We start from the raw sequence: 25,639 nt of genomic DNA on the forward strand, positions 1-25,639 counted from the left end.
TACCTGTACCTATATTGTAATGTTTTTAAAAATCTTGTTTGAATTCTTTTTAGATGAGAAAAAGAAGGAAAGGAAGAGAGCTAGAGGCATCTCTCCAATTGTTTTTGATAGAAGTGGAAGCTCTGCATCAGAGTCATATGCAGGTATCCTCATTTTACTTTTATTTGTGATCATATCTGACTGATTCTAATGTAATTTGCTGTAGAAAGTGTGGAGGCTGTAGTTTAGTGTGAACTTGTTGATGTTCATTAGTATTGATTTTTGGCATGTTCAGTGTAATAATTCTAGAGGAAACTGAGCTTTTTCTTATTATTTTAATCCTGTTCTGTTACTGCTTAAGTGGAATTTCACTTTTTTTTTCTTGGAAGATGATGATTCAGTGACTAGTTTTCTGAGTGGGAAACTGTTCAAATATACATATTTTTTAAAAAATCCAAACAACCCAAAAAACAAAAACACTCGTACACATTGAGAAGTATTTTTTTTTTGTGTGTGTGGGTGCGCCAGGAAGAATAATTTGTCTTGAATGAGAACTTTATGTGACAAGACTGTAGAAATTTTGTCTTATCTCTATTAAAGCTCAATCTGAACAAATGTACTTTGGCTAAATACAGGTTCAGAAAAGAAGCATGAGAAATTATCATCTTCCGTTCGTGCTGTCCGAAAAGGTATCATTTAAATTTGAAATTGTTTTCATTGCATGCTGCATAAAGTCATTATTTTGCCTTATTAGTTCTCCATTAATGGTTTGTTTTAATGTAGTAATGTTCTGATATATTACATTAAAGAATTAATGTAGTCTTACAAAGAGCTCCACATTTATTTCTTAACTGCATATCTTTTAGAACAATAGCAAACACCTTAGGATATTTTATAGTTTTGGACACAGTGGATGGTGTGTGTGTGTATATATATATACACACACACACACACACACATATATATTTAATAGCATAATGGTATATTTAAATGAATAATCTGATAAAAGAAATCTATAAAATTTATAGCTATTTTCATACTTAAATATGAATCTGATATATCGGAACATCACTAGATTAGGTTTAACTTCTTGCAGAATGCTGGTGTCTTTTCTTAGCTTTGCTCTATTATATGTTGTGGCTTAGCTTTCCAGATCGAATGGGTGATGATGAATTTTAAAAGTTTAGCTGGGTTGTGGAGGGCTAATTTCAGTACAGCTTACACCTCTGTGATAATGGCCTCTGGTTAATTGGTTTGGATTTTTTTTTTTTTTTTTTTTTCAGATCAAACCAGTAAACTCAAATATGTCCTACAGGATGCAAGATTTTTTCTCATAAAGAGTAACAACCATGAGAATGTGTCTCTTGCCAAAGCTAAGGTATTAGCATCAGTTCTGTTGAAACTATCCCAGTCTTGAAAATTTTAAATGGGAAGGTGGACTTGAGTATCTTAGTAGTATGCTGTGATTTTCATTAAAGCTTTAAAGATCCGTAGCCCAGTTGCCGTTGAGGGTCTGCTTTGTGGCTGGTTAAGCAACCTAGTAGTAATTTGAGTTAGAGTCTTCTAAAGGTGATTTTAGAAGTCAAAATATTTGATATTGAAGAATATGTATGTTTTATACTTTGTACCATAGGAGATTATTTTTTTTTGTCTGTATTCAGTTGCTAACTTCCTGTACTACCACTTCTTTAAATGTTTCTGTAATTAACCGTTTTTTTGTTTTATATTGATGATGGTTTTACACCTTGAGATCTTCTTGAGAAGAAATCATTCTTTTATGGAGAATTTCTTTTATTTTTAGAAGTAACATCACTTGAATTTAGAAGAAAAGGGAAAGAGTTAACTTAAAGGCCCACCCCAACGCTTTACAAAAATGATATGTCCAGTTGCTGTAGGATGTTGTAAGATACTAATTTTATGTTTGTTTTTGCTGCAAAAATACATCTGTCACACCATTATAAAATTTTTCTTTTCTTGGCTTAAAATGAGTCATTACAGCTTCTACTGATTTTTAGAAAGTTAATTTTTCTAACCATATTTTTGTCAGTGTTAATATCTTAATATTTCTCACAATAATAATTACCCATCAGACTTTATAAATGCAAGCTATATACCAAATAACTACATAGTAGAAGTTTATTCTGTTCCTCCGCTAGAGTGAATTTTAGGCAGAAGTAACTAAGCACTTAGTATGAATGAGATCTAGTTTGTATGAGCAGATTGAACTGAATTAGAGCCTCTGCCTTACTTTACCATACTATTCTAATCTTTTCACGAACAAGTAATAGATTAAAATTCTTTAGAGATTAATAACTTTGTCTGGCTCTGTGTACAACACAGGTCTCTAGTCACACTAATAATGCATAAACATTTGAACTTAAATAGAAAAAATGAGAAATGCTGGGAACTGGAGAAAATCTTCACTGATGGATTTACTAATACAGTATTTTTTAATTATTTTGGTTAGGCAGTTTTTTAAGGAGAAAAATGTACTTACTGTGATTCACCTGTAAACAACATGTTTTTACCACAGTAAATGGTTGTGATATTAAAATAATTGTAGGTGATTGTTTCTATTATGTAGAATTCTAGGCCATAAGATTTGACATCCCCCCACCCCAAGGTGTTTTCTAGTTGCTTTAATGATTTCTTTTAAGGTTCGGAATTTTCTCCGTATTTTTCCTGAGTTTTTAATAAATTAGTACATTATTTTGACACTTGTTAAATAAGACCTTTCTTTATTATAGCTGACTTGAATTTAAAGTACAACAGTATCAGTAGCTTTGGTCTTTTGCAAATATAATTGCAAAGATGAAAGATTTGCATTAATTTCTGTCTGTGATCCTTTTATCATTTGTGTAGGGTGTTTGGTCCACGCTGCCTGTAAATGAGAAGAAATTAAATGCTGCATTCAGATCTGCAAGGAGTGTTATACTAATATTTTCTGTCAGAGAGAGTGGAAAATTTCAAGGTAAGAATAAAAATAATTTGGATATATAAAAACATCATTTATATTAGCATCTATATTTTATATTGTGATTTGATTCCCTTAGGATTTGCAAGACTTTCTTCAGAATCACATCATGGAGGATCTCCTATACATTGGGTGCTGCCGGCAGGAATGAATGCTAAAATGTTGGGAGGAGTTTTTAAAATTGACTGGATTTGCAGGTAAATTTTACATTAGTGGAGATAATAAAATTTGCCCTTGTTTTGAATGGGCTACCAGTTGGGAGTAATGTTAAAACTCCACAGTTGTTTAGTTTTAATTTATTCTTTCTGATTATCTTCTCTTTTTGTTTGTTTCATTCCTAGGCTGATTTGGATGCAAAAAAATTTAGCAGTGTTAAAGTAAACATATATCAGTATGTTTTGCTTGTCTTGTTCACTGTCTTCATAAATACATGACGTAAAGGGCAAAGGTTTATTTAGTCGAGAGCTTTATTTCATTTGTTCTCTGTATTAGTTATACAGTAGTAAGTTTGTCATGAATTAGACAATTACTTGAAACGTTACCTGGTTAGATCTGTATTATTTTAGTGAATTATGTCATTTAGTAACTGGAATAGGAAATTAGTAGTCACTCTTTAACTTGGTTAACAATGTGGAAGTGACTAATTTAGTTGTGAACAACTATTTTTTTTTTTTAAATATTTATTTATTTGACAGAGCGCAAGAGAGGGCACACAAGCAGGGGGAGTGGGAGAGGGAGAAGCAGACCTCCCGCCGAGCAGGGAGCCTGATGAGGGGCTCGATCCCAGCACTCTGGGATCCTGAGCTGAAGGCAGACACTCAGCAACTGAGCCACCCAGGCACCCCAACAGCTATTACTTTAAGAAAGTTAGCAAATCATGTTTAGTTGGCATTATGATGTTTTGAAACTGATGTGATCAAGATTTAAATTTGTTTATTAGAAAAATAGACTCATTTTGAGCACCGAGTTATTAGCACTATTTTTGTGTTCTTACTGAATGTGCAACGTTAAAAAATGATTAAAGAAGTAAATTTAGGTGATACAGACTTTATTTAACACTTCATGAAATGGTCAGTGTCCTGTGGAGAACTGCAGAATGGGGCAGAAGGCAGAAAGCTTTTATAGGATAAAGAATAAAGAACAAGGAAGAGACAAAATAGAAAATGGTTGGATAGGGCTAAGTTGTCAGCCTTGTTTGGGATGAAAAAGCCCATACTGGGGTGGCTTGGTGTTTGGGGATTGGCTGATTGGATATACTGCATTTCTGGTCGAGCCAAGCACATACAGGGATACAAAAGTTAAATCTAAGCTTCAGTTTGCTGGCATGGCTCCTTGGGCATGAGCAGTTACATCCTGGACCTAGAAAGTTATTTTAACATAAAAAGCTAATTATTTGAGTGAACTTTATAATGACATGCACACATCTATTGCCTATAAAATTAATTTCAGTAAAAAATTACCTGAAACAGAACATATGTAGTTTTTGTAAGTTAAAGTTAGCTTGGGTGTTAGATTTTGATGGAGATGTAGAATGAAAAATATTATTCATGTTCTGGAAGGCAAACTAGCAGAAGGAAGGGCATGGAAACACAAACCATTGGGCTGAGGAGGTGGGAGGGTGGGGGGGGTATGTGAGTGGGATAGGGAGCCACCTTTTTTTATGAAGCAGATGATAAAAGACAAAGATGAACAATAATATGGGCCAGCCTAAGGAGTTTAAACTTTTATTTAGGGGACAGTGAAAGACTATGAAGATACATGGCAACTATATAGTTAAAAATAGTGCATTAGGTTGATTGGTGATACTGTTGCAAAAAGCTGTCTGCATGAAAATACATCATTATTCCTCACACCATCATTGCTTTCTATAGGGAAGAATTAGAAGCAAACTAAATTCTTCCATATAGGAAATTGGTTAAATTATGGTTTGTCACTTAAATGCAGTATGCAGAATTATCCATGTAACAACATGGAAAAACATAACAAATAAAAAAATTACATAATTATAATGTGGGAATGCAGTGTTAAGACTGTAGGTGATATTCCCCTACTCCATTGCACCCAGGGTTTTAAAATATAAATTTACGGCTGTTCAGAAATTAAGGTTGTAATAAGTTACACTTAAATTACAATCAAATTAAAATTATAAAATTTAAAAATCTGGTGGCACTTTATAGGGAAAACAAGGTGCTTACTATTTTTTAGCAGAGATAGACTGACTGACTTATTTGGATGACTATAACTGTAAAGGCCCAAGAAGTTTGTTAGTCTATGGTTTTATGATTAGAAACATTGGTGTTACTGGAAAATATTTGGAGATGATGTTGTCCTAGGATTAGGAGACAAAATAATTGCCCAGTTTCAGACTTGTTGCTGCAAATTTTGTTTTGAATGTTACTTGTTCTATTAATCTTCATTTCCAAATTCTTGATAAGGAAATTTATTTCAGAAGGTGAGCTTAATTTGTTCATATATTACTGCTTTCCTATTCCTTTTCATTGACTTATTGGCTATTTTATTAACTTGTTTAAAATGCATACACCAACAGAAGAGGTACAAACCCAAAAGTTGATCCTACTAACATTTTGTACAAAATTTTGGGTAGTAAAGTTTCTTTAAGTTTAGGTTTATCTGGAAAGAATATCCTTTTTTTTTTTTAAAGATTGATTTATTTGAGAGAGAGAGCACACGCACAAGTGGGAGGGGGATGGGGGGGAGAGACTCTCAAGGAGATTCTGCGCTGAGCATAGAGGCCGACAAGGGGCTTGATTTCACTACTCTGAGGTCATGACTTGAGCCGAAAGCAAGAGTTGGGTGCTTAACTGACTGTTGTGCCACCCTGTGCTCCGAACGAATTTTTTTTTTTTTTTTAAAGATTATTTATTTGAGAGAGGGAGCACACACACATAAGCAGGGGGCGGGGGAGAGGGAGAAGCAGACTCCCTGCTGAGCAGGGAGCCCAGACACCAGACTTGATCCCAGGACCCTGAGCCAAAGTCAGATGCTTAACTGCCTAGGCGCCCTCTGAAAAAATATTCTTAAATAAAATTATAACTTTAATTTTTTTATATATAACTTTAATTTTGAAAATACTCATCACTTACGTTCAAGAGTAGTTTTATAATACTTAAGAGTTCTGAGGGGCTTGTAATATTTATTACATTGGTATTTTCCTTGGGGTAAATCTCTTGTACTCTTAAATTTTCATTATAAAATGAGAATTATATTTGACTCAGAGTTAAAAGTATCAAACTTTATAAACAACTAAGGCTTTAATTGCTGTAACTGCTATTAGTATTTTTCTTTTCAGATACAATAGTTATGATAGACTTGTTTAAGCACCCTTTGGATTTAATAATCATTAGATAAAAGTATCTTTGGGTGTGGTGTCTAGATTACTTGCATCAGTAGTATCTGATTGTTAAAATGTAGAATCTTGAGACACACCCCAAACTGACGAATTTCTGATGGCTCAGGTATTTTGTTAGACACACTGAAGTTCACGACCACATGGTGCATGTTAGCAGATAGGAGAGGAGCCACAAAAAGTGACTTAAGTTGTCACTGGGAGTTAGTTTAAAATAAGGCTATATTCTATGAAATGTCATTCATCCAGAATGAAATAAACTGATGGTATTTTATGGTCACCCCTTTAATGTCCATTCTAGATAACCCATTTTCTCTTTTCTTCTAGAATTTTTTCATTACTCCTTTTACCTTTTAAGAATCTAACACTATCCAGTACATAAGAACCTTTGTACAGTTGTATGTTCTTTTGTTAAATTTGCCCCCACTTAACCAGGCTCCTTAAATCAGTGAGTTACTTTCATGTTCTCTAGAGTACTCACAGTAAAGCTAGGGCTTCATCATTACATATGTCTGTTCAAAAGGTAATTTTTAGGATGCTTATTCTCTAGTTGTGATGACCATAGTCCTGCAGTTTCTCTTAACGTATTCTGAGTCCTGTTTTGCCTAGGGCCTCAGAATTCTTTGTTGATATCTTGGTAGAGCTTAATTTGTCAACACAGAAAAATACCTCTAGAATCCAGCTAGTTAGAACCACTGCCACCAAAGAAGATTAACCCCAACTGACTCAACCAGCTCAACGTATGGTTTTATTTTGGACCTTCAGTATTCCATTGCTAATATTTAAATAACAGTGATAACTTTGCAGTAATAATCTGTAATTTTCCTATATTTTGGTGGATTGTAGGTTATTCCTTTCCTGTAACTGTTTTTTAACTGGCAGTTTAGAGGGATAATCTAAGGAAGTATTAAAGTACGAAGAATTGTTAACTAGAGATTTCCCTCTAGATACTCTGTAGACTTTGGTATAGGCTTGTTAGTATAGTCTTTTTTTCTTTTAACTTCTGATAGCCTGAAAAGTTTAAAAAAAAAAAAAGCGTGTGTATATATTTTGTATACGTGTATGTATACATTCTTGAACCACTCTTGATTTGTGAAGTAAGATCAATATTACACTAAGAATTCAAGCTTTTTAAAAAGTAATACCTAGTAGGCATTTCCATTCCTCATAGGCCACTTCCCCTGTATGTTTACATCACCATCACCACAGAGCATGCCACCTGTTACTTTGACTTTAGATATACATTTCTTTTTTTCCAAGGTTTAAGGAAGTTACAAAATTTGAGCATTCTATATTCATCTTTAAGAAAATTCGTGTAAGATTAGAATAAATGGTTATGTCGCTTATCCACTGGATCAAGTTACTTGTTTGTGTTTTTCTTCTCCATTATACCTTTGCACAAGCTCTCTCATTGCTTCAAATGTGACTCTTCCTTAACTCCTAACATTTGGCTTTTCTTGGGTCACTTTTCTTTGAGCATATGGGATATGCTACTTCCAGGAAGCATTTTTTGATTATTTTCTTTCTCTAAAATAGATATGGCCATCCATATTAAAAACAACAAAACTTGTCTATTTGTGGTACCCATTCTTTTACCAAAATAATTGTGTGTGCTCATTTGTTCTTTTTTGATAGCTGTGGAAGAAAATTTATGTCTTTGGGCTGAGCAGTTTCATGTATCGTAGATAACAGAGAATAGTTCCTTAAAGCATTTATTTAGTTTGGCATTACTTTATGCACACATAGGTAAAACCTTATCAAATGCTGTTAATTTCATTATTCCTTGACAATTAACATGTTATGTTTACATTCAGCATTGTGCTAGGTTGATAAAGAATATAAAAATATAGGATATCTTTTTTATGTTGGTGAGACCAAATTGCCCAGTAGCTCAGAGTTTAGAGCCAGGGTTTAAGTTATATAGGTACTGCACTATAATGTAAGTGAAGGGCATAATTAATGTGTGAGATAGATGAATTTCTAAGTTAAATACTCATATTGTCAAGAGCCATTCCATGGGTGGTAGGGAATATTGCCTTATTGAAAGGGGGAGAACTGGGGCGCCTGGGTGGCTCAGTCAGTTAAGCGTCTGCCTTCGGCACAGGTCATGGTCCCAGGGTCGTTTGCTCAAGCCTGAGTCAGGCTCCCTGCTTATCCCACTGTTCCCCCCACCCCCCCCATGCTCGAACTGTCTCTCTCTCTCTCAAATAAAAGATTTATTTAGAAAAAGGGGGCAGTGACATTTGAATCTGGGAGAGCAGCCCTGAACCAAGGATAGAGAACACTTACTCTAATTTGGTATCAACTGTCCAATTAAAGTTCAGCTCTTTTGATTAGTTAATAAACACAATTTTTTGAGTACACAGAGCAAGAGATGCCTAAACATTTTATATATCGTTTTGCACACTACTTAGAACAGGTATGAAGTGTAGGTAGTGATACCCTTGTTTATAAGCTGAAGAAACTCGGGCTCAGAGAGAGGTTAAGAGAGAGCTGGGATTTAAACCCAAACTGTCTTGGTTTCTAAGCTCATGTTCTTAAGCATTATATTATTTAGCTTTTTTTTTGAGAACACTGGAGAATGTGGAAAGAACACATGTCTAAAGGGGCTCCTTCCCTGGGGAATAAATGCTACTAGTCTAAGTGATTCTTTAAATTTTAGTCACATTTAAATCAAGATTAATTGCTGAAGCATAGTTTAAGGTCCCTAAAGCATTCTGCAAAAGAATATAATTGACATTACTTTGTATTTAGGCGTGAATTACCCTTCACTAAGTCAGCTCATCTCACCAATCCTTGGAATGAACATAAACCAGTAAAGATTGGACGTGATGGACAGGTTTGTTGTTTTAATTGATTATTTAAAATACACACATTTAATCAGTCCTTTTAGATATTTTTATCGAAGGGCATTTCTAAACCATTTTTGAAAGAATTCATGTGATAGATTAAGGGAAAATACTCTTATTTGGAATTCATGATTACTGTGATTTTGACCGTTTAGTAAGACCTCCATAAATGTTGAAAAACAGGCATCTTTATATGGTGTTTTCATTAATACAATTGAAAGAAGACTTTCTGAAGAGAAATTCTGGTCCTGATTTTAAATGGTTTTTCATTGTATTATTATTGCACTTTGTATAATTTTCGAAGTGCCATTATAACATTTTCATTCAAGTTTTCTGAATAGAAGGAAGCTGTATGAAAAGTATATGTACCCAGGTTTTCAAGTCTGCAAATGAAATCAAAAGTGTGGTGGTTTAAAATAAACCCAAATCTTTGACCCCCATAGTTTCTACACATAACTTTGAACCACAGGTGGTGTGCTTTGATTGCTCATAAATGAAACTGTTGGTAGTTGAAAATAAAAACTCATTTTAAAAAGTCCATACATCAGTATCTCTTTGTAGTTAATCTAATGTATTTTAGTGTATGTTGCAGTTCCTGATTATCATAAAGCTGTTGGCACACACTAACATGTTTTTCCTCCGCTGAGTTAAGGTAGATACCCTGTTCTGGTATTTTTATATTTTGCACAAAGAAATATTCCTTTGTTTGTAGAGGACCATTGTCACAGTTTTAAGCAACTGCATTGGTGTGTTAAACTTTGGAGATTCTACACTTTCAGTTTTTACCCTTTATATAAGGATAAAAAATATCAAGGAAGTTTTTGGAATCCCATATGATCATCAGCCTTGAGAAGGAAGTCTCCAAGTCAGTTTTTGTTCTTGTACTTCAGGAAAATACAACAAGTCTATTGAAAGTTTCTCCTGTTTTCGTCTTGTAAATTGCTACTTTCCTATTCTAGGAAATTGAACTTGAATGTGGAACCCAGCTTTGTCTTCTATTTCCCCCTGATGAAAGTATTGACTTGTATCAGGTCATTCATAAAATGCGTCACAAGAGAAGAATGCATTCTCAGCCCCGATCAAGAGGACGTCCATCCCGTCGAGAACCAGTCCGGGATGTGGGAAGGTTAGAAACGTTCTTTGGACTGATAATAGGCACATGTATCAGAATAACATGATGGAGGAATGTGATTCGTCAAAAGTTTGTCCTGCGGTAAAGAAGAAAGAGAAAATCCTCAAATCAAGCTGCATGGACTAGTTTGTGGCTTCATTGAGGATTTCACATGGTCACCTTGGTCTCAGTCATTTTTCAAGAGGAAAATGGGGATCTTTCCTTATGCAGAAAAAAAGTATTTGCTAAAGAGTGATAACCAGTTTAAATTAGATAATATTCTGATTATACAATGTATACAATTTGAAATGAGGTAGGCCTTTGTTGCTAAGAACAGGCTAGAAAGGAGGAAGAGGAGGAAGTCTTTATTTGCAAAAATTGTTAATATTTTGTAAAAAGCCTTTTCTTTCAGGTGTGTCTCTGGATAAGCCTTATCAGATATGGGACTTTTATAAAGGATCACTAATGGTTTTTCTGAAGATGACGCCTCATTTAGAGGATAAAATATTTTAAGTTATTTTGATATTCAAGAGGAGCATTATTGGGACTGTTTCAAATTTTACCACCGTGATGTGTTAACCCCATTGCCAAATATTCTCTAACATGTACCCAGTGAATTCACACATCTTGCTGAGCTTCTGAAAACAATAGGTTCTTTCCAAAGGGGATCAAGTGGCCCTGGGAGACCCGGCAACAAACCGAAAAGAAGGGCTGTTGCTGTGTCTATTTACAACTTTTCCAGATGCTGGCAGTACCTGTGGACTTAAAGTGTTTTTTTAGAGGATCGCCATGGTTATTGATCACTACTTTATGAACTAAGCAGCATTTTCCAGGAAAAGGGGGTTTAACTTGTTACAGAATTGGAGAAGTCTTTGCAAAGGACTGATTTAAGCCCTTCTACCCAACACCTTTCCCTGTGTAGATTTGCATACAGCTAAACCTAAAATATTCTGCTAAAGACTGTTGGATGTATGGTTGATGGGATGAAACCTTTGGTTAAGTTTCCTTTTGATGGAAACATCCTGTGGTAGGTACAGATAATCCAACAAGAGTCCCCATTTCTTTGAGCTTAAAAAGGACACTGTCGAGTAGGTAGGAGGAAACCTGGCAGAGCCCCCTTATTTTTGGCCTTAAAGGACTGAACACCAAGATGTCTTTTGAAGTTTTAAGCTAAGAGGTTTCCAGTGCAATACAATATATACAAGTGAAGTTTTTACCTCAGTTTTGCAATGGACTGCAAACTATACTTATTACACCACTACACCTTCTCTCAAGCCTGCCAGGGCCTCCATATATGTATGTGGCTTACAGCTTAAAGTCAGTAGTTGGACTACTATATGAACTGTTACTATCATGTTTTATACCGGTCGTAAATGCACTCCCCAAACTACAAGAAAGCGGTATGTTTATTTTTTAAACCAGCTTTTCATTTTCTTAGTCTTATTTATTGTAGATGCAACTGTTTTTATTTTGTTGGGGGGCTTGGGGTTATTGCACTTTGCAGTTTGAGTGAACTTGTGTTGGAAAAGTTAATGAAAGCAGTTGATAAAGAAATAGCTGGAAAACTAGTGATGCCAGGTTATTATAGAATTTTTATTTGACATAAAAGGTAAAAAGATACTTATTACCAAAAAAACTTGGAATTTTTGTTTTTGTGTAGTTCTTTATCAAATGCTAAATAAAATGAAGTGTATTTATGATGTATTACATTAACCATTGAGATTTATGGGAGACCGTAAAGAGCAGCCCTCTGTAGACAGTAAAATTTCACCTTCTAAACAATATACTTTGAAATTGTTTTATGAACTCTGTTAAAACTGCCCCGTTACGTTCTAGTTTTATTTTAAGGCATTGTCTCTAGAAAAAAATTCCCTTAACTCTAAATGTTATTAACTATAGAAATTAGTTTTTCAAAGTATCAAGAGTTTCAAAACTTTCCTGTAAAGTCACTTAGTACGTATCAAATTTTCTGTATGATCATGTGAAAAGCATAATTTTGTGCAAAGCAAAAAGAAATAAGACATTCTTAATTTTGTTTAGACTTCTAATAACTTTGAATATATAGATTTTAGAGTTAATGTATTGTGTGTAATGATGATAGTTATTTTTTATTTCCTTGCTTTTTCACCTGAATGGAGACTTTATTTGGGAAAGTGTTTTGTTAAACCTGATATTTACATTAGTTTGAGGGCCGCTCATTTACTTTTGTTTAAAATACTAAAATTTGATTTACATATTTTGAGCAGACTACTCTTTCCAAGTTTTTCGTCATAGTATGAGGATTTTAGAGAATATCTATTTCCAGCAATACATTCAAGGATTGATTTATAATAATTAGAGGGATTAAAATTTAGAAATTTTAAGATTTGTTCACCAGAAATTAGGATGTTATTTTAAAGGAAATAATGGGCTATTCTTTGTACTTACTTCTGTCAGAAACTCTTGCATTGCTGTTTGTTCTACCAGCAGTTTTTGGTTTAATTTCTAATGTGTCTAATTTGTGTAGGCGTCGACCAGAAGATTATGATATTCATAACAGCAGAAAGAAACCAAGGATTGACTATGCCCCTGAGTTTCACCAGAGACCAGGTTAATATTTTATAATCCTGCAGATATTTGACTTAAAATTATGAAACAACAACAACAACAACAACAACACAGAAACATTATTATAATCCTATAGTTCTAAAAGTGAGAAAACTTTAGGATGTGACTCCTTAAACCATAGGAAATTATCAGTAGTTGTCACTTAAATTCTTCTACTTTGTGAAGGCTATTTTAGTGTGACTCATTATCATAATCTGTTAATTACCCGATGTTGCTAATTTATAATTATTTCACCCTGGAAACTGCACAAATGTTTTGAGATTAAAAAGTGGTTAGGGAAAGCAGTGATCTTACACTTTATTATGTTTTTTATTTCCTGTTATACTTAATATCTTATGTGGTATATAACTTTGATTAGACACTGGAGTTACACGATATTTTCTAAATAAAAATCTTTAACATCATGTTTTTAGAGAGAAATGAGAAATACTTGGTTTTAATCTCCATAGCATCTTTTCAGCTAGTCTTTCCCTTAACAATTAAAAAAGGCAAACTATTTAAGAGAAGATACTTATTTAAAACAGTAATACTTATAAAAATTAGGCAATTTGAAAATTGGTGTTAGTGAGCATTACAGCATTTTTACATAACAAGTGGCTTGATAAACCTCATTCTTTTCCAAAATGGGATATTCCAGAGAGTGAAATTAGTTTTTCCTCAGTAACATGGCCACACAAATGTTTTTACATTTTAATTTGCTAAGTCCCTACTAAAGAAGGGGAGAAAGAATATTTCTTTTTTCACCATGGTTCTTTCACTTAAAATGTATAATCTTCATTTTTGTGACCTTTACAGTTTTTTTTCTCCCTCTTAAGTTTGCATTTTTTAAAACTATCCGGTTGACTTAGCAAAGCTTGTGTATACCTAAGATGGAAGGTAAACATTTGTTTTAAGGAAGTCCTGTTACCAGTGTCCTCAAGATAATTCCTCTGCCCTTACTTTCCTTATGGTGCAGAATGAAGAAATTTTCTATCTAGCGAGAATTGGGGTGTGGATTTTAGAAGATTCATATGAAAACCTCTCTAGCAGTTTATAATTCTGTGATATCAGTAAGTTATTTAGTTACTTCCTAGATTCTCATGTAATCTGAGAAGAAAATCTGAAAATGGAGTAATACAATAATAGCATCACTTAATAGCATCACTATATTTCATGGGAAGAATTGAAATGAGTGGTAAGGAAGATTTAATTATAATGCCATAATAAAAAAATATAAATTTGATTTACTAAAATGCTTGATGTTTGAACAGGGTATTTAAAGGATCCACGATACCAGGAAGTAGACAGGTAAGTTGGGTTCACTCTTGCTTAGCTTTAAATTACATTCTTGGAACTAGCTTATGAATTACCTGAATTTAGTTTCACAAATCTTATTCCCAACAGACGATTTTCAGGAGTTCGCCGAGATGTGTTTTTAAATGGGGTAAGTATTTTATTTTATATATTTAATGTTCATAAAACCAGGATCTGATTTACTTTATAGTTTGGGTTTGATTTTTATTATTGACATTAATATTTTTCATTTTAGTCCTACAATGATTATGTGAGGGAATTTCATAACATGGGACCACCACCACCTTGGCAAGGAATGGTTTGTATTCTTTTTTTGCAAATTATTTAATTTTATTCGCAGTTCCATATATTTTGAATGCTTATTTGGAATGTGATTGTTGCAGTTACCCATTAAGAGACTTAAAATATAAATCTAAGTAGTTGGGGGGCTATTTTTAAAACTAAAGACTAATGAATAATTTGATTTGTGTTAATGCAAGTTTAAGTGTTATGGTTTATTACTGTAGTGGCTAGTATTGTAAACTGCCTGGGTTCAAATGCGTTCCCTTCTCAACTCTGTGACCTTGGACAAGTTTCTTAGTTTTCCTTATCTGTAAAACTCAATGGGCATTTGTTCATTCTTTGGCTCATCAAATTAATATTTAGTACCCATTCTGTGCAAGGCACCCCGCTTTACGCTGGGTTGGTGAATGAAATGGACGTTGTGTCTGTCTTTGTATGGTTTGAAATTTAATGAATATCAATGTTGACCTAATGGGAGTGTGGAGAAGATAATTTACAAAATATATGTAAAGTTTAGCATAGTGCTTGATCCCAATGCTCAGTAAATTCTTTCTAAAATAAGGTTAGGGCGGGGCGCCTGGGTGGCTCAGTTGGTTAAGCGACTGCCTTCGGCTCAGGTCATGATCCTGGAGTCCCGGGATCGAGTCCCACATCGGGCTCCCTGCTCAGCAGGAAGTCTGCTTCTCCCTCTGACCCTTTCCCCTCTCATGCTCTCTCTCTATCTCATTCTCTCTAATAAATAAATAAAATCTTTAAAAAATAATAAAATAAAATAAAATAAGGTTAGGGGCCCCTGGGTGGTACAGTCGGTTAGGCATCTGATTCTTTTTTTCTGCTCAGGTCATGGGATCGAGCCACACATCAGGCTCCATGCTCCAGCATGGAGTTTGCTTGAGATTCTCTCCCCTTCTCCCCCTCCTGCTTGTGCTCTCTATCTCTAAAATAAATAAATAAAATCTTTTAAAAAATTAAGGTAATTAAATCCTGTGTATAATTTTTTTTCTTGTGCATGATTTTTAGTTTTTTTTTCTTTCTGTAAGAAAACTGAATATTCTTAGAGTATCTTTTAAGGTATTGAGGATAGCCGAAGCATTAATTCCTGAGAAATAAAAAACTTGGAAGTTTAAGTAGTTCTTATTATCTTTTTTTTTTTTTTTTAAAATGCTGCCTGTAATGTGGCCTCTTCATCTGACTTATTTCACTTAAGGTACTGTATACAGATAGATGAATTATAAGATTGCTTTCCTTTAGACTCTGTGAAATTTTTAAAAAGTCAGAATATTATCTTGGCACTAACTAGGAAAGTAATCTTTAATTTGCCCTTAACTCATTTTATAATGGCATTTAAAAATTCAGTAGGTCCTGGAGGTCTTTTTATTTTTTAAGGGTAGATGTTTGCATAGTGGTTAATGATTGATCCTAGAGCCGGGATGCCTGATGCTATGTCCCAGATCCACCTTTTTACTAGCAGTGATTTTAAGCAAGTTACTTAACCAGTTGGTGGCTCAGTTTCCTCTTTTGTATACTAGGAATACCAGTACCTATTTCATTGGGTTGCTGTGAGAAATAAGATGTGTAAAGTGCTTAGGACAGTGCCTCGTTCATTGTAAGCACTGTGTAATGGTTTGTTGTGTTCTGTTAGTATTTAAAATCTTAAAGGATATATAATTAATTACGCACATATTTTCAACAAGCACATAAAGGGTATTTTGAAGAACCTTAATGTCAAAGTAAATGGATCGTACAGATTATTAAATTAATTGTTTGGGATAGGTGGTTTGTATAGGGAAATTCTAAGAATGGTTTATTTACACGGATATTTGGTAGATATTTATGGAAGTGGTTTTCTTTTTTTAGGCTCCTTACCCTGGAATGGAACAACCTCCACACCATCCTTACTATCAGCACCATGCTCCACCTCCTCAAGCTCATCCCCCTTACTCAGGACATCACCCAGTACCACATGAAGCAAGATACAGAGATAAACGAGTAGTAAGTGCACGAGATGGCTCAAGTGTGAGGGAACTACTTTGAATTCTGTTGATAATTAAATGTGGGAATACTAGATTATGTTGAGTGATGGACTGTTTCATATTCTTACTGAATGCTGTTTTGAAGTAATTCACAACTTGTTTTAATTAAAAATGGCTAATCCCTTTGGATTATTTAAATAGACAGTATTTCTTTTCACTGATCAAGCAGACTGCTCAAGTTGAGGCAAGTTCTACTTGTAACTCCTAATGTCATAGGGATATCGTAATTAGGATATTTTCTTTCTGTACAGGGGTCTTCAATTATAACTAATTATTATTGCAAATAGGTGTTTCTAAGCTTTCTGTATATTCGGACTTAGTTTTCATAGTATAGATGGTGTGTATTAAGTTACTTAACAGGTCATTTGTAGTCTCATTTAGTTATTTGTTTCTCTGCCAGATTTTGTCAATTCACCTCCGCTGTCTGATTCTTAAGATGATGCTAACAAATGACAAACAGATGTTAAGAAAGGCAGATGAGTAATTGTCCTTTAGTAATTATTGGTTCTAATAATTTGATAATGGTTGATATGGGAAGCTTTTTTTGATAACTTCAAAACAGAATGAATGAAAGGCAATCTCTAGTTGGAGATTTCTGGGTTTTCATTACACTAGTTAGAGATTGTTTATTAAATGGTTGATATTCTTTTTTTCCCCCTAATACTTTTATTTTTTTAAACTGAAATTGTCTCCTTGTACTTGTTATTATAATTACTTTGTGTATAAATTTGATAGTCTTAGAAAGATAGTTTGGTTGTTGTAGTAGGATGTACAGTTTGGACATCCCCGACCTCCTTCCCGCCCCTGTACTTGACATGAGTTTTTTGGCTGGGCCAAATGAATAAGAGCATTTATATTTGAGAGGGCCAGTCAAGAGTAGCCCAGCCTATCTTTGAGATACTTTTATGTTAATTATTTTCTTATTCTCATAAAGATACTAATTCTTCAAAATCAAATCATTTTAGGATCTTTAATATTCCATGAAACAATTTGAGAATCCTAATTGACTAATAGACTTTTTTTTTCAGTCACACAGGAAGAAATACACAGCCTATGTATGATGAAATCTTAGTTGGCTAAGATGAGTTGTGGTGTTTTTTTGTTTTGTTTTTTTAAAGATTTATTTATTTCTCGGAGAGAGAGAATGAGTACACAAGCAGGGGGAGAGGCAGGCTCCCTGCTGAGCAAGGAGCCTGATGGGGGACTTGATCCCAGGACCCTGGGATCATGATCTGCACTGAAGGCAGATGCTTAACCAGCTGAGCCACCCAGGCATCCTGAGTTGTGGTGTTATAAATGATTACATAATTTTCAAAATAGGAATTCTAAGATTCTTTTACTAAAGGGTACTTGTCCTTTTTATGTAATTTTTTGGTTATTGTATATATTTTATGCTAATATATTCATGTATTCATTGTATGTGAGAGGTAGGGTGGAACTGTGGTTTTGAACCTTATGTTCTGAATATTTGAGCTGACTTGAAGAAAGACCAAGTTCAGTAAGTAAAGAGTTGAGAATCAAGAGTAGAAAGCTAGAGCAGGGAGCAAGCTTATAAGTAGCCACAGTGACAACTTGGACAGTTGCTCATCTTACCCTCTCTCATCCTCCTCAGCCTTTTATGTATTATTAGATCTGTGTGGAGTAGACTTAACAATCTTACTGAAGTATTTTCTTAAAATCACGTCCTATTTCGTAAGTTGTCATTAACTGGTTTAGTTTGAAAGGAAATTTGGAATGTAAGAATTCCTCATTTTACCATAAGAGGGCAGACTTGGTTCAGGTTAGTTTGTAGAATCAAGGAAAAAAATAGGGTTCACCTATTGCAGAAAAACATTGATGATACTTAGCATAGTTGGCATCAGGCTTGTATCTATGATCATTGATAATCATCACTAGGTGATTACTTTGGCCTGAATCTTATCAGAAAGATTAGATGGAAAAGTCATTGAAGTTATATAGCAAGCTGCACAAAATGACTTTCAACAGGATTTGAATAATTTCTGTTGTAGGTGTCTAGTAAGACATTAAAATCCTTTTTCTAAGCAGTATCAAAATTGCATTTTGTGAATTAATCCATTAATGCATTTCTCTAGATTTTTTTCTCTACCGTACAGTAATTACAATATAGGGACCATAAGTTCCTCTTTTTTTTTTTTGACATACCTAACCCATTTCTTACCTTTTCTAGCATGATTATGACATGAGGGTGGATGATTTCCTTCGTCGCACACAAGCTGTTGTCAGTGGTCGGAGAAGTAGACCCCGTGAAAGAGATCGGGAGCGAGAGCGAGACCGCCCTAGAGATAACAGAAGAGACAGAGAACGAGATAGAGGACGTGATAGAGAAAGAGAAAGAGAGCGATTATGTGACCGGGACAGAGACCGAGGGGAGAGAGGTCGATATAGAAGATAATGCGCTTTTGGAAGCACTGATTGTTTAAAGATAAAAAAATCTTGTATTTTTTTTGTGTGTGTGTGTGTGTTTACAAGTAGTAAATTTATTTTCAGCGGTCTACTTAAAGTTCATTGTGTAGAAGGGTTAATTAAATCCCTCTTTGTTCCAAGCATGCAGTATAATAAGAACTGGAAAAACTCAAATCCTCCAAAAATGCACAGTTGACAATTTGAGTTGACACTTTTATTGGAGCAGAATGGAACAGTCCAAGAATGTAGATATTGATTCATTCTCCATAAATGTTCATCTACTTATAGTGTGTTCATCCTAGAGTTATTTTTTGTTTGTTTTCTTTTTTTTGGATCTTGATTGATGACTGCCATATTTTGCTTTGATGTGTTTCTAAATGTAGTTGCACACGGTTCAGTAAAAATAATGCTGCTATCAAGTATGCAAATATTGAAGTATGATGGTTTGACAGTATGGCAGTGTTGTAGCAGCCTCTTTGTTTCTCCCTTTCCCTCTTTTTTTAATCTTAAAAAGTCACTTTTTATTTTTCTTCAGTCTTCAATGTGATGAGAGCAATATTAAGAAGACATTGCTATCTAATTTTTAATCTTTTTAAATAAGAAATTCCTATGTTCAGTAGCATGGTTGATGCTGTCATTTAGCCTTCCCCTCCAAACTGTATACATTGGCTTGGAATGTTCACAACTTGCGTGTGTGGCAGCGGAAGATAATTCCCATATTCTACATTGCTACTGTTTTGTATAAAATAAATTGGTAAAGATTGACACTTAACCTGTTGTACTTCTTTCTTGTCTGGATGCAAGTTTGTTTTCTTATGCATTAGTGGACATAAAATAACTTTTTATTATTTTTGTGTTTAGGAATTGTAGGATCCCTGGTTCCCCCACCCCTTTCTTGCATAGTTTAGCAGAAATGATTGTCCTAGGCCAATTATGTTAAAAGCCTAGTTCTATTTCAAATATAAGAGCTAATGGTACTTGATGGAATTATGTTGATATTTGGTTAAATATTTATTTTGATAATATTTTTGGATTTACTCTGGTCACAGGATTGTTTTATTTCAGGTTTTTTGATGTTTTCATCTTCAATAAGTGGACTACTTTAAAGATGTTTTTCTATTTTACTTTTAAAATATACTTTTAAATCTCTTACAGGTACATAGTTTAAGTTATCCATCAATCCTTCCCAGTAGTAACAAGCTATATAAAATAAAGGGCCACACAAGAATATAGTTTATGAAAGACTTTTTTGCATTTCAGTTTCTTGAGTTATACCTGAATTTTGGCTTTTATTAAGTTGAATATTTAAACATTTGGGGTATTTTAAGTATATGACCACTTTTTTCATAGTGTCCTATTTACCTTGCAGTCTGTACCAAATCATGATCACAATTTTATATTTAATCTGTATTGGTCTGAAAAGGGGAATGCAGGAACTTCACTCTTGAAAGATACTTAAAACTATCAGTTTACTGCTTTTATATTCTCCCTGGCATTTAGAATATTTTTTCCATGCACTCATAATCAGTAGTTTTATTTACCTGTTTCAAAAATAAAGCCTAAGGATATATTTTAAATATGTGCAGTGTGGTAGAGAAGAAGGAACATTTTGCTAGGTGATAGGGAACCTGGGTTCTAGTTGCATTGCCTTCAGTTAGACTGAAAACGGTGATATTGTGAAGTTTGTGTTCATCAGAAAGTTATAGAAGTTAATAGCTAAGGGTTTTTTTTTCCTCCATGCCTTTTAAACTGAAAACTTCTAAGCTGTAGTGGAATCACCAAAAATGTTATTTTAAGAAATAAGTCATTTTCTTGAAATAATAGTAATACTAATAAAAAATTGTAAATCATATTGAACAGTTAAAGGTACTTTGTGCTTCCATTACTAATTTCATCCTCCTATAACATCCCACTTCCTATTTTTATAGATGAGATAGGCCCAGAGAGATTAAACTTGCCCAAGAGGACAAAAGTAGCAATTGATGGAGCAGGTTTCCATATTTTTATCTAATTTGGTGTTTCCAAGGAAGCCACTTCATCTGTTTTGGAAAGAAATAGAACATAATATATGTTTAAAACAGTGGTGCTAGGTTCTACTAAGGTTATTAAACATACTTTCTTCTAGCTTTTCTTATTAAGGAGAGGGTTTTCCTGAAGTGCCCAGTCAATTAGAAGTTAACCTATGCTTTGTATTTTGGGTGTTAAGCTTATTAACTATCCACTTAATTTATTCTAAAAAGCTAACATGTATTGAGTTCTTACTAATAGGCATTATTCTGTATGTTAGCTCATTTAATCCTCACAGTAACTTTTCTCCTGATTTTTTTTTTTTTTTGATAAAACTGACAGGAACATGGTATAAAAGATTGCTTTACAATTTTTTTCCCCTATGCGGAGGAGTCAAAATAATAGACCTGTAAAATTGAAATGTTTGATTAGCTAATTGAAGACATGATAGTTTTTCTTACTGTGAAAGGCGTGGTTTCTTCCATGGACTCTATGATGTTAATTCTAAAAAATCTCTACATTGGTAACATACAGTCCCATGTGTTCAAGTCAAAAAGAGAAAATTCAGTTATTCCAAATTTAGAAATAAGTCTGGGATTTTATTATCTGGAGTAAAAGTTCAAGGGAATGAAATTGAGTTCAGGTAGGTCACTTCTCTTTTGACTTTGCTTTTCCTCTATAATGGCTTTATTCTTAGTTGTAGTCTTAAGTGTTCTAAAAATGTTCTTCGCCACCTCCAATCTTCCATTATCCGTATTCTTAACCAGTGTCAGAAGGAGAGAGACCAGTTTTCCACTGAGTTCAAAAGGACTGAATAGCCATGATAGTTTTCATGGAGCCAGTTCTGATCTAATGTGTGTTCAGGGAAGTGGGGTTCTTTGACCAGCCAGTGTGGGAGGCAAAAGAGGCAGGTGATAACACAGCTCCAGGGGAATTAGATCAGGAAGGACAGTTTCCAAATGACAAAGTAACAGATGTCTGATCAAATTTAATGCACAATCTCATAGAATTATTATCTGAATGTCTGACTTTTCACTCAGAATATTTTGTCATAGGCATAGCTTTCTTCTGGATATCTCTTTTCATCCTGCTGTAGAATGCATTGGTCACTCTTCTGAAGGACATAGATCCTGCTTTGTCATACTATTAAAATTATCCCAAGGGATGTTGGATGTATGGAATAAGAAAAAGGAAATGAGAATTGTTGCCAGCATTTCACTGACTATTTCTAGAGTTTCCTGACCTCAAGGTAAGGGTGACTGACACAAGAATCGTTTTATCCTGATTTTTAAAATGGTTTGATTTGAATAGAAAAAATGCCTAATGCAATTTGGTACACTTATTAAAAATGAGGCATGTGACATTATTGGGCCAAACTTCCTTTTTGTGGGGTGGGAGGCAAACTTAGACCTCAAGTTCACTGTTGAATAGGGATAGGAATCTTACAGTCATCCGGCTCATCTAATTTTTTGCCTCCTCCTCGTTTCTAACTCTCACACTTTTGTGTTTCCCTTTCAGTTTCTTCTTTCCGTGTCTCTGTGTGGCATCTGAAAGACTGTTCAATCCTACTAATGATATTCAGGGTGTAACAGGTCAGTATTACAGATTTGGCTTCCACTGATGTTACTGAACGGAACTTTATTTTTAAATTATATGATAGGCAAGAAGACGGGAGGCTACAGTTAGCCTCTCAAAGTTTCTAAGGGACTCAGTAATTCTGAAATGTAAGCTCGGTTTTTAGCTGAAAATACTAAATCAGTTGGCAAATAACTGGCTTATTGAATGCAAAAATGTACTTCCCTGTTTATTTGTAGTATATTTGAGAAGTAGCTGAGAATTTTGGTACAAATTAAGACTTTTTTTTTTTTTAAAGATTTTATTTATTTGAGAGAGAGAATGAGGTAGAGAGAGAGCATGATAGGGGAAAGGGTCAGAGGGAGAAGCAGACTTCCCGCCGAGCAGGGAGCCCGATGTGGGACTTGATCCCGGGACTCCAGGATCATGACCTGAGCTGAAGGCAGTCGCTTAACCAACTGAGCCACCCAGGCGCCCCAAATTAAGACTTTTTAAAGATTTTATTTAATTTATTTGACAGAGTACAAGCAGGGGGAGCAGGAGAGGGAGAAGCAGGCTCCCTGCTGAGCAGGGAACCGGATGCAGGGCTTAATCCCAGCACCCTGGGATCATGACCTGAGCTCAAGGGAGGTGCTTAACCGACTGAGCCACCCAGGTGCCCTGATACAAATTAAGACTTAAGTGGTTTTTTATGGGAACTGAAATCTATGGGGATGAAATGTTATTGGGATGAATTTTAAGCTTAGAACACTAATTTGTTCATTTTTGTGTTTTCAAACTTTAAATGCATATGAAATATATATTATATACAGACTTTTGGGGATTTTGGGTAAGGTTAAATCCCCATTTTTGTCATGTCTTATTTCAAAATCACTGTTTAGAAAACCTCACGCAAAAACTGGGGCTATAATCATACTTTGTAAGCAGAAATCTTTAGTAACATACATTATAATATAGCAGCTGTCATTACTGCCATGAGGACACACAGTTTTGAGAACTTGAGAACAGACCCCACTGACTTTTTATTATTAAATGTTAATTAATGGTTATGGTGAATGTTACTGATTACCTATATGGCCCCATTCTTTTATTTATCCTAACAGTTCTTTAACTATCACTTAAGTATCCCGTCTCACCATGTGAATTAGGAATAGCTGGCCCCATCCTCAAGTGTAGACTTGAGGATTTAGGAACAGCTGGCCCCATCCTCAGAGTAGACTTGATTGACCTATATTAGTTTATTCCCCTAGGAACTCCTAAATCAGTCAGGGCATGGCATTCCTTTTGTCAGGGCTTGGCTTAGAACTGAGCAGTTTTACCATATATAGATGGGCCAGTGAAATGCCATGGGAGTTTTTCTGAGGATTTCTGGGAAAGAGATTTACTTGCTCTCAGGAGACAGACACTAGAAGAGATACTTTTTCACCTCAGGGAACTAAAGTATGTGACTCTGAAGCCTGGAATTGTTAAAACTATTTTGCCAGCTTGAGGAAACTGGTTTAAGATAAATCCAACAAACAAGACAAAGCCAGAATTACCTTGCATGATAGAATAGAATAGAACTTTTTTTAGTCTTTGAGGAACTTTTCTTTTTCGCTGGACCTTGAAACAAAGACCATGAAAGTACAGTCAAGGATTTGGAAAGAGGTTATAGATCTGAATAAAATATAGAGGATGAGGGTGCAGGATCATTAGGGACAAACAGATTATGTTAAAGTACTTTTCGGCTTATCCAGAAGTCATACAGGGATATGTCTTGTAACTGAACTCATCAGATCCAAGTGTGGATGTGGAGGAAAGGTGCTCAGAGCACATTGGAGTTGCATAGTAAAAAATAGGGTAAGGAGGAAAATCGAAGGAGAACTTTTATGTCACATTTAATCATCACATCATCTCTGGTGGGTGTTTCAGACTTAATTTATTGCATGCAATAAAGTCAGGCTTTGAGCCTCATTGTTTTTGTTTTTTGTTGTTTATTTTGAGCCTCATTATTTTAACTCAGTAGCCCACAGTCATATTTTTTAAAATTTGAGGTATAATTGGCATAAACATTATATTAGTCTCAGGTATACAAGATAGTGGATTTGACATTTATTTTGCAAAATGGTCATCACCAAAGTTTGGTTACTGTCTGTCACCTTACAAAGTTAATGCAAATGTTACTAACTATATTCCCTATGCTGTACATTGTATCCCTGTGACTACTTTTATAACTGGACCTTTGTACTTAATTGCCTTTACCATGTCCTCTCGTACCACCACCTCCCTATCTTCTGGCAGCTACCAATCTCTTCTCTGTGAGTCTGGGTTTTCTTTGATTTTTGTTTTAGATTCCACATATAAATGAAATCATATGGCCTTTGTCTTTCTCTGTTAGACCTATTTCCCTTAGCATAATACCCTCAGGGTTTCTCCGTGTTATTCAAATGACAAGATTTCATTCTTTTTATGGCTGAGTAGTAGTCTTAGCCTGTGTTTGTGTGCGCACACGCACATGCATGCGTGTATCCTGTCTACCCATACCCATTTGTTCACCAGTGGACATTTATGTTGTTTCAGTGTCTTGGCTGGTGTTAGGTAATGCAGTGAAAGTCGGGGTGCATGTATATCTTTGAACTGGTGTTTTCATATTCTTTGGGTAGATACCCAGTAGTGGAATTGCTGGGTCACATGGTACCTATATAATTTTTTGAGGAACCTTAACACTGTTTTCTGCAGTGGCTGAATCAATTTATATTCCCACCAACAATGTACAAGGGTTCCTTTTCCTCCGCATCCTCAACCACTCTTGTTATTTCTTGTCTTTTTGATAATAGCCATTCTTACAGGTGTGAGGCAATACCTTGTGGTTTTGATATGCATTTCTCTGATGATTAGTGATGTTAGCACATTTTCATGTACCTGTTGGCCATCTGTATGCCTTCTTTGAAGAAATGTCTATTCATATATTTTGCCTAATTTTTTTTAAGATTTTTTTTTTTTTCTTGAGAAAGCACACATGAGCGGGGATGGGGATGGGCAGAGGGAAAGGGAGAAGCAGACTCCCCACTGAGCAGGGAGCCCAACTCAGGGCTCAATCCCAGGACCCCAGGACCATGACCTGAGCCAAAGGCAGACACTTGACTGAGTCACCCAGGT

At 34.8% G+C, this 25,639-nt stretch overlaps 1 protein-coding gene across 5 annotated transcripts in view; it reads left to right on the forward strand.

The window, feature by feature from the left end:
* Nucleotides 1–19,691, forward strand: part of YTHDC1 (YTH domain containing 1) — a 35,757-nt gene extending 16,066 nt beyond the window's left edge. The window contains exons 5-17 of one of the 5 annotated variants that reach the window (XM_027598374.2): nucleotides 54–143; nucleotides 615–668; nucleotides 1,263–1,357; nucleotides 2,842–2,950; nucleotides 3,033–3,150; nucleotides 9,075–9,159; nucleotides 10,129–10,295; nucleotides 12,787–12,869; nucleotides 14,138–14,174; nucleotides 14,247–14,310; nucleotides 14,416–14,478; nucleotides 16,320–16,454; nucleotides 18,684–18,908. In XM_027598374.2, the coding sequence (XP_027454175.1) occupies nucleotides 54–143; nucleotides 615–668; nucleotides 1,263–1,357; nucleotides 2,842–2,950; nucleotides 3,033–3,150; nucleotides 9,075–9,159; nucleotides 10,129–10,295; nucleotides 12,787–12,869; nucleotides 14,138–14,174; nucleotides 14,247–14,310; nucleotides 14,416–14,478; nucleotides 16,320–16,454; nucleotides 18,684–18,908 (1,325 nt within the window). Of the gene's footprint in view, nucleotides 1–53; nucleotides 144–614; nucleotides 669–1,262; nucleotides 1,358–2,841; nucleotides 2,951–3,032; nucleotides 3,151–9,074; nucleotides 9,160–10,128; nucleotides 10,296–12,786; nucleotides 12,870–14,137; nucleotides 14,175–14,246; nucleotides 14,311–14,415; nucleotides 14,479–16,319; nucleotides 16,455–18,683 lie in introns of all 5 variants that reach the window. The other 4 variants (XM_027598375.2, XM_027598373.2, XM_027598376.2 and 1 more) reach the window with 4 other exon arrangements.
* Nucleotides 19,692–25,639: the final 5,948 nt, after the last annotated feature.

This window comes from Zalophus californianus, chromosome 2 (assembly GCF_009762305.2).
Source record: "Zalophus californianus isolate mZalCal1 chromosome 2, mZalCal1.pri.v2, whole genome shotgun sequence".
In the NCBI taxonomy this organism is placed as follows: domain Eukaryota; kingdom Metazoa; phylum Chordata; class Mammalia; order Carnivora; family Otariidae; genus Zalophus; species Zalophus californianus.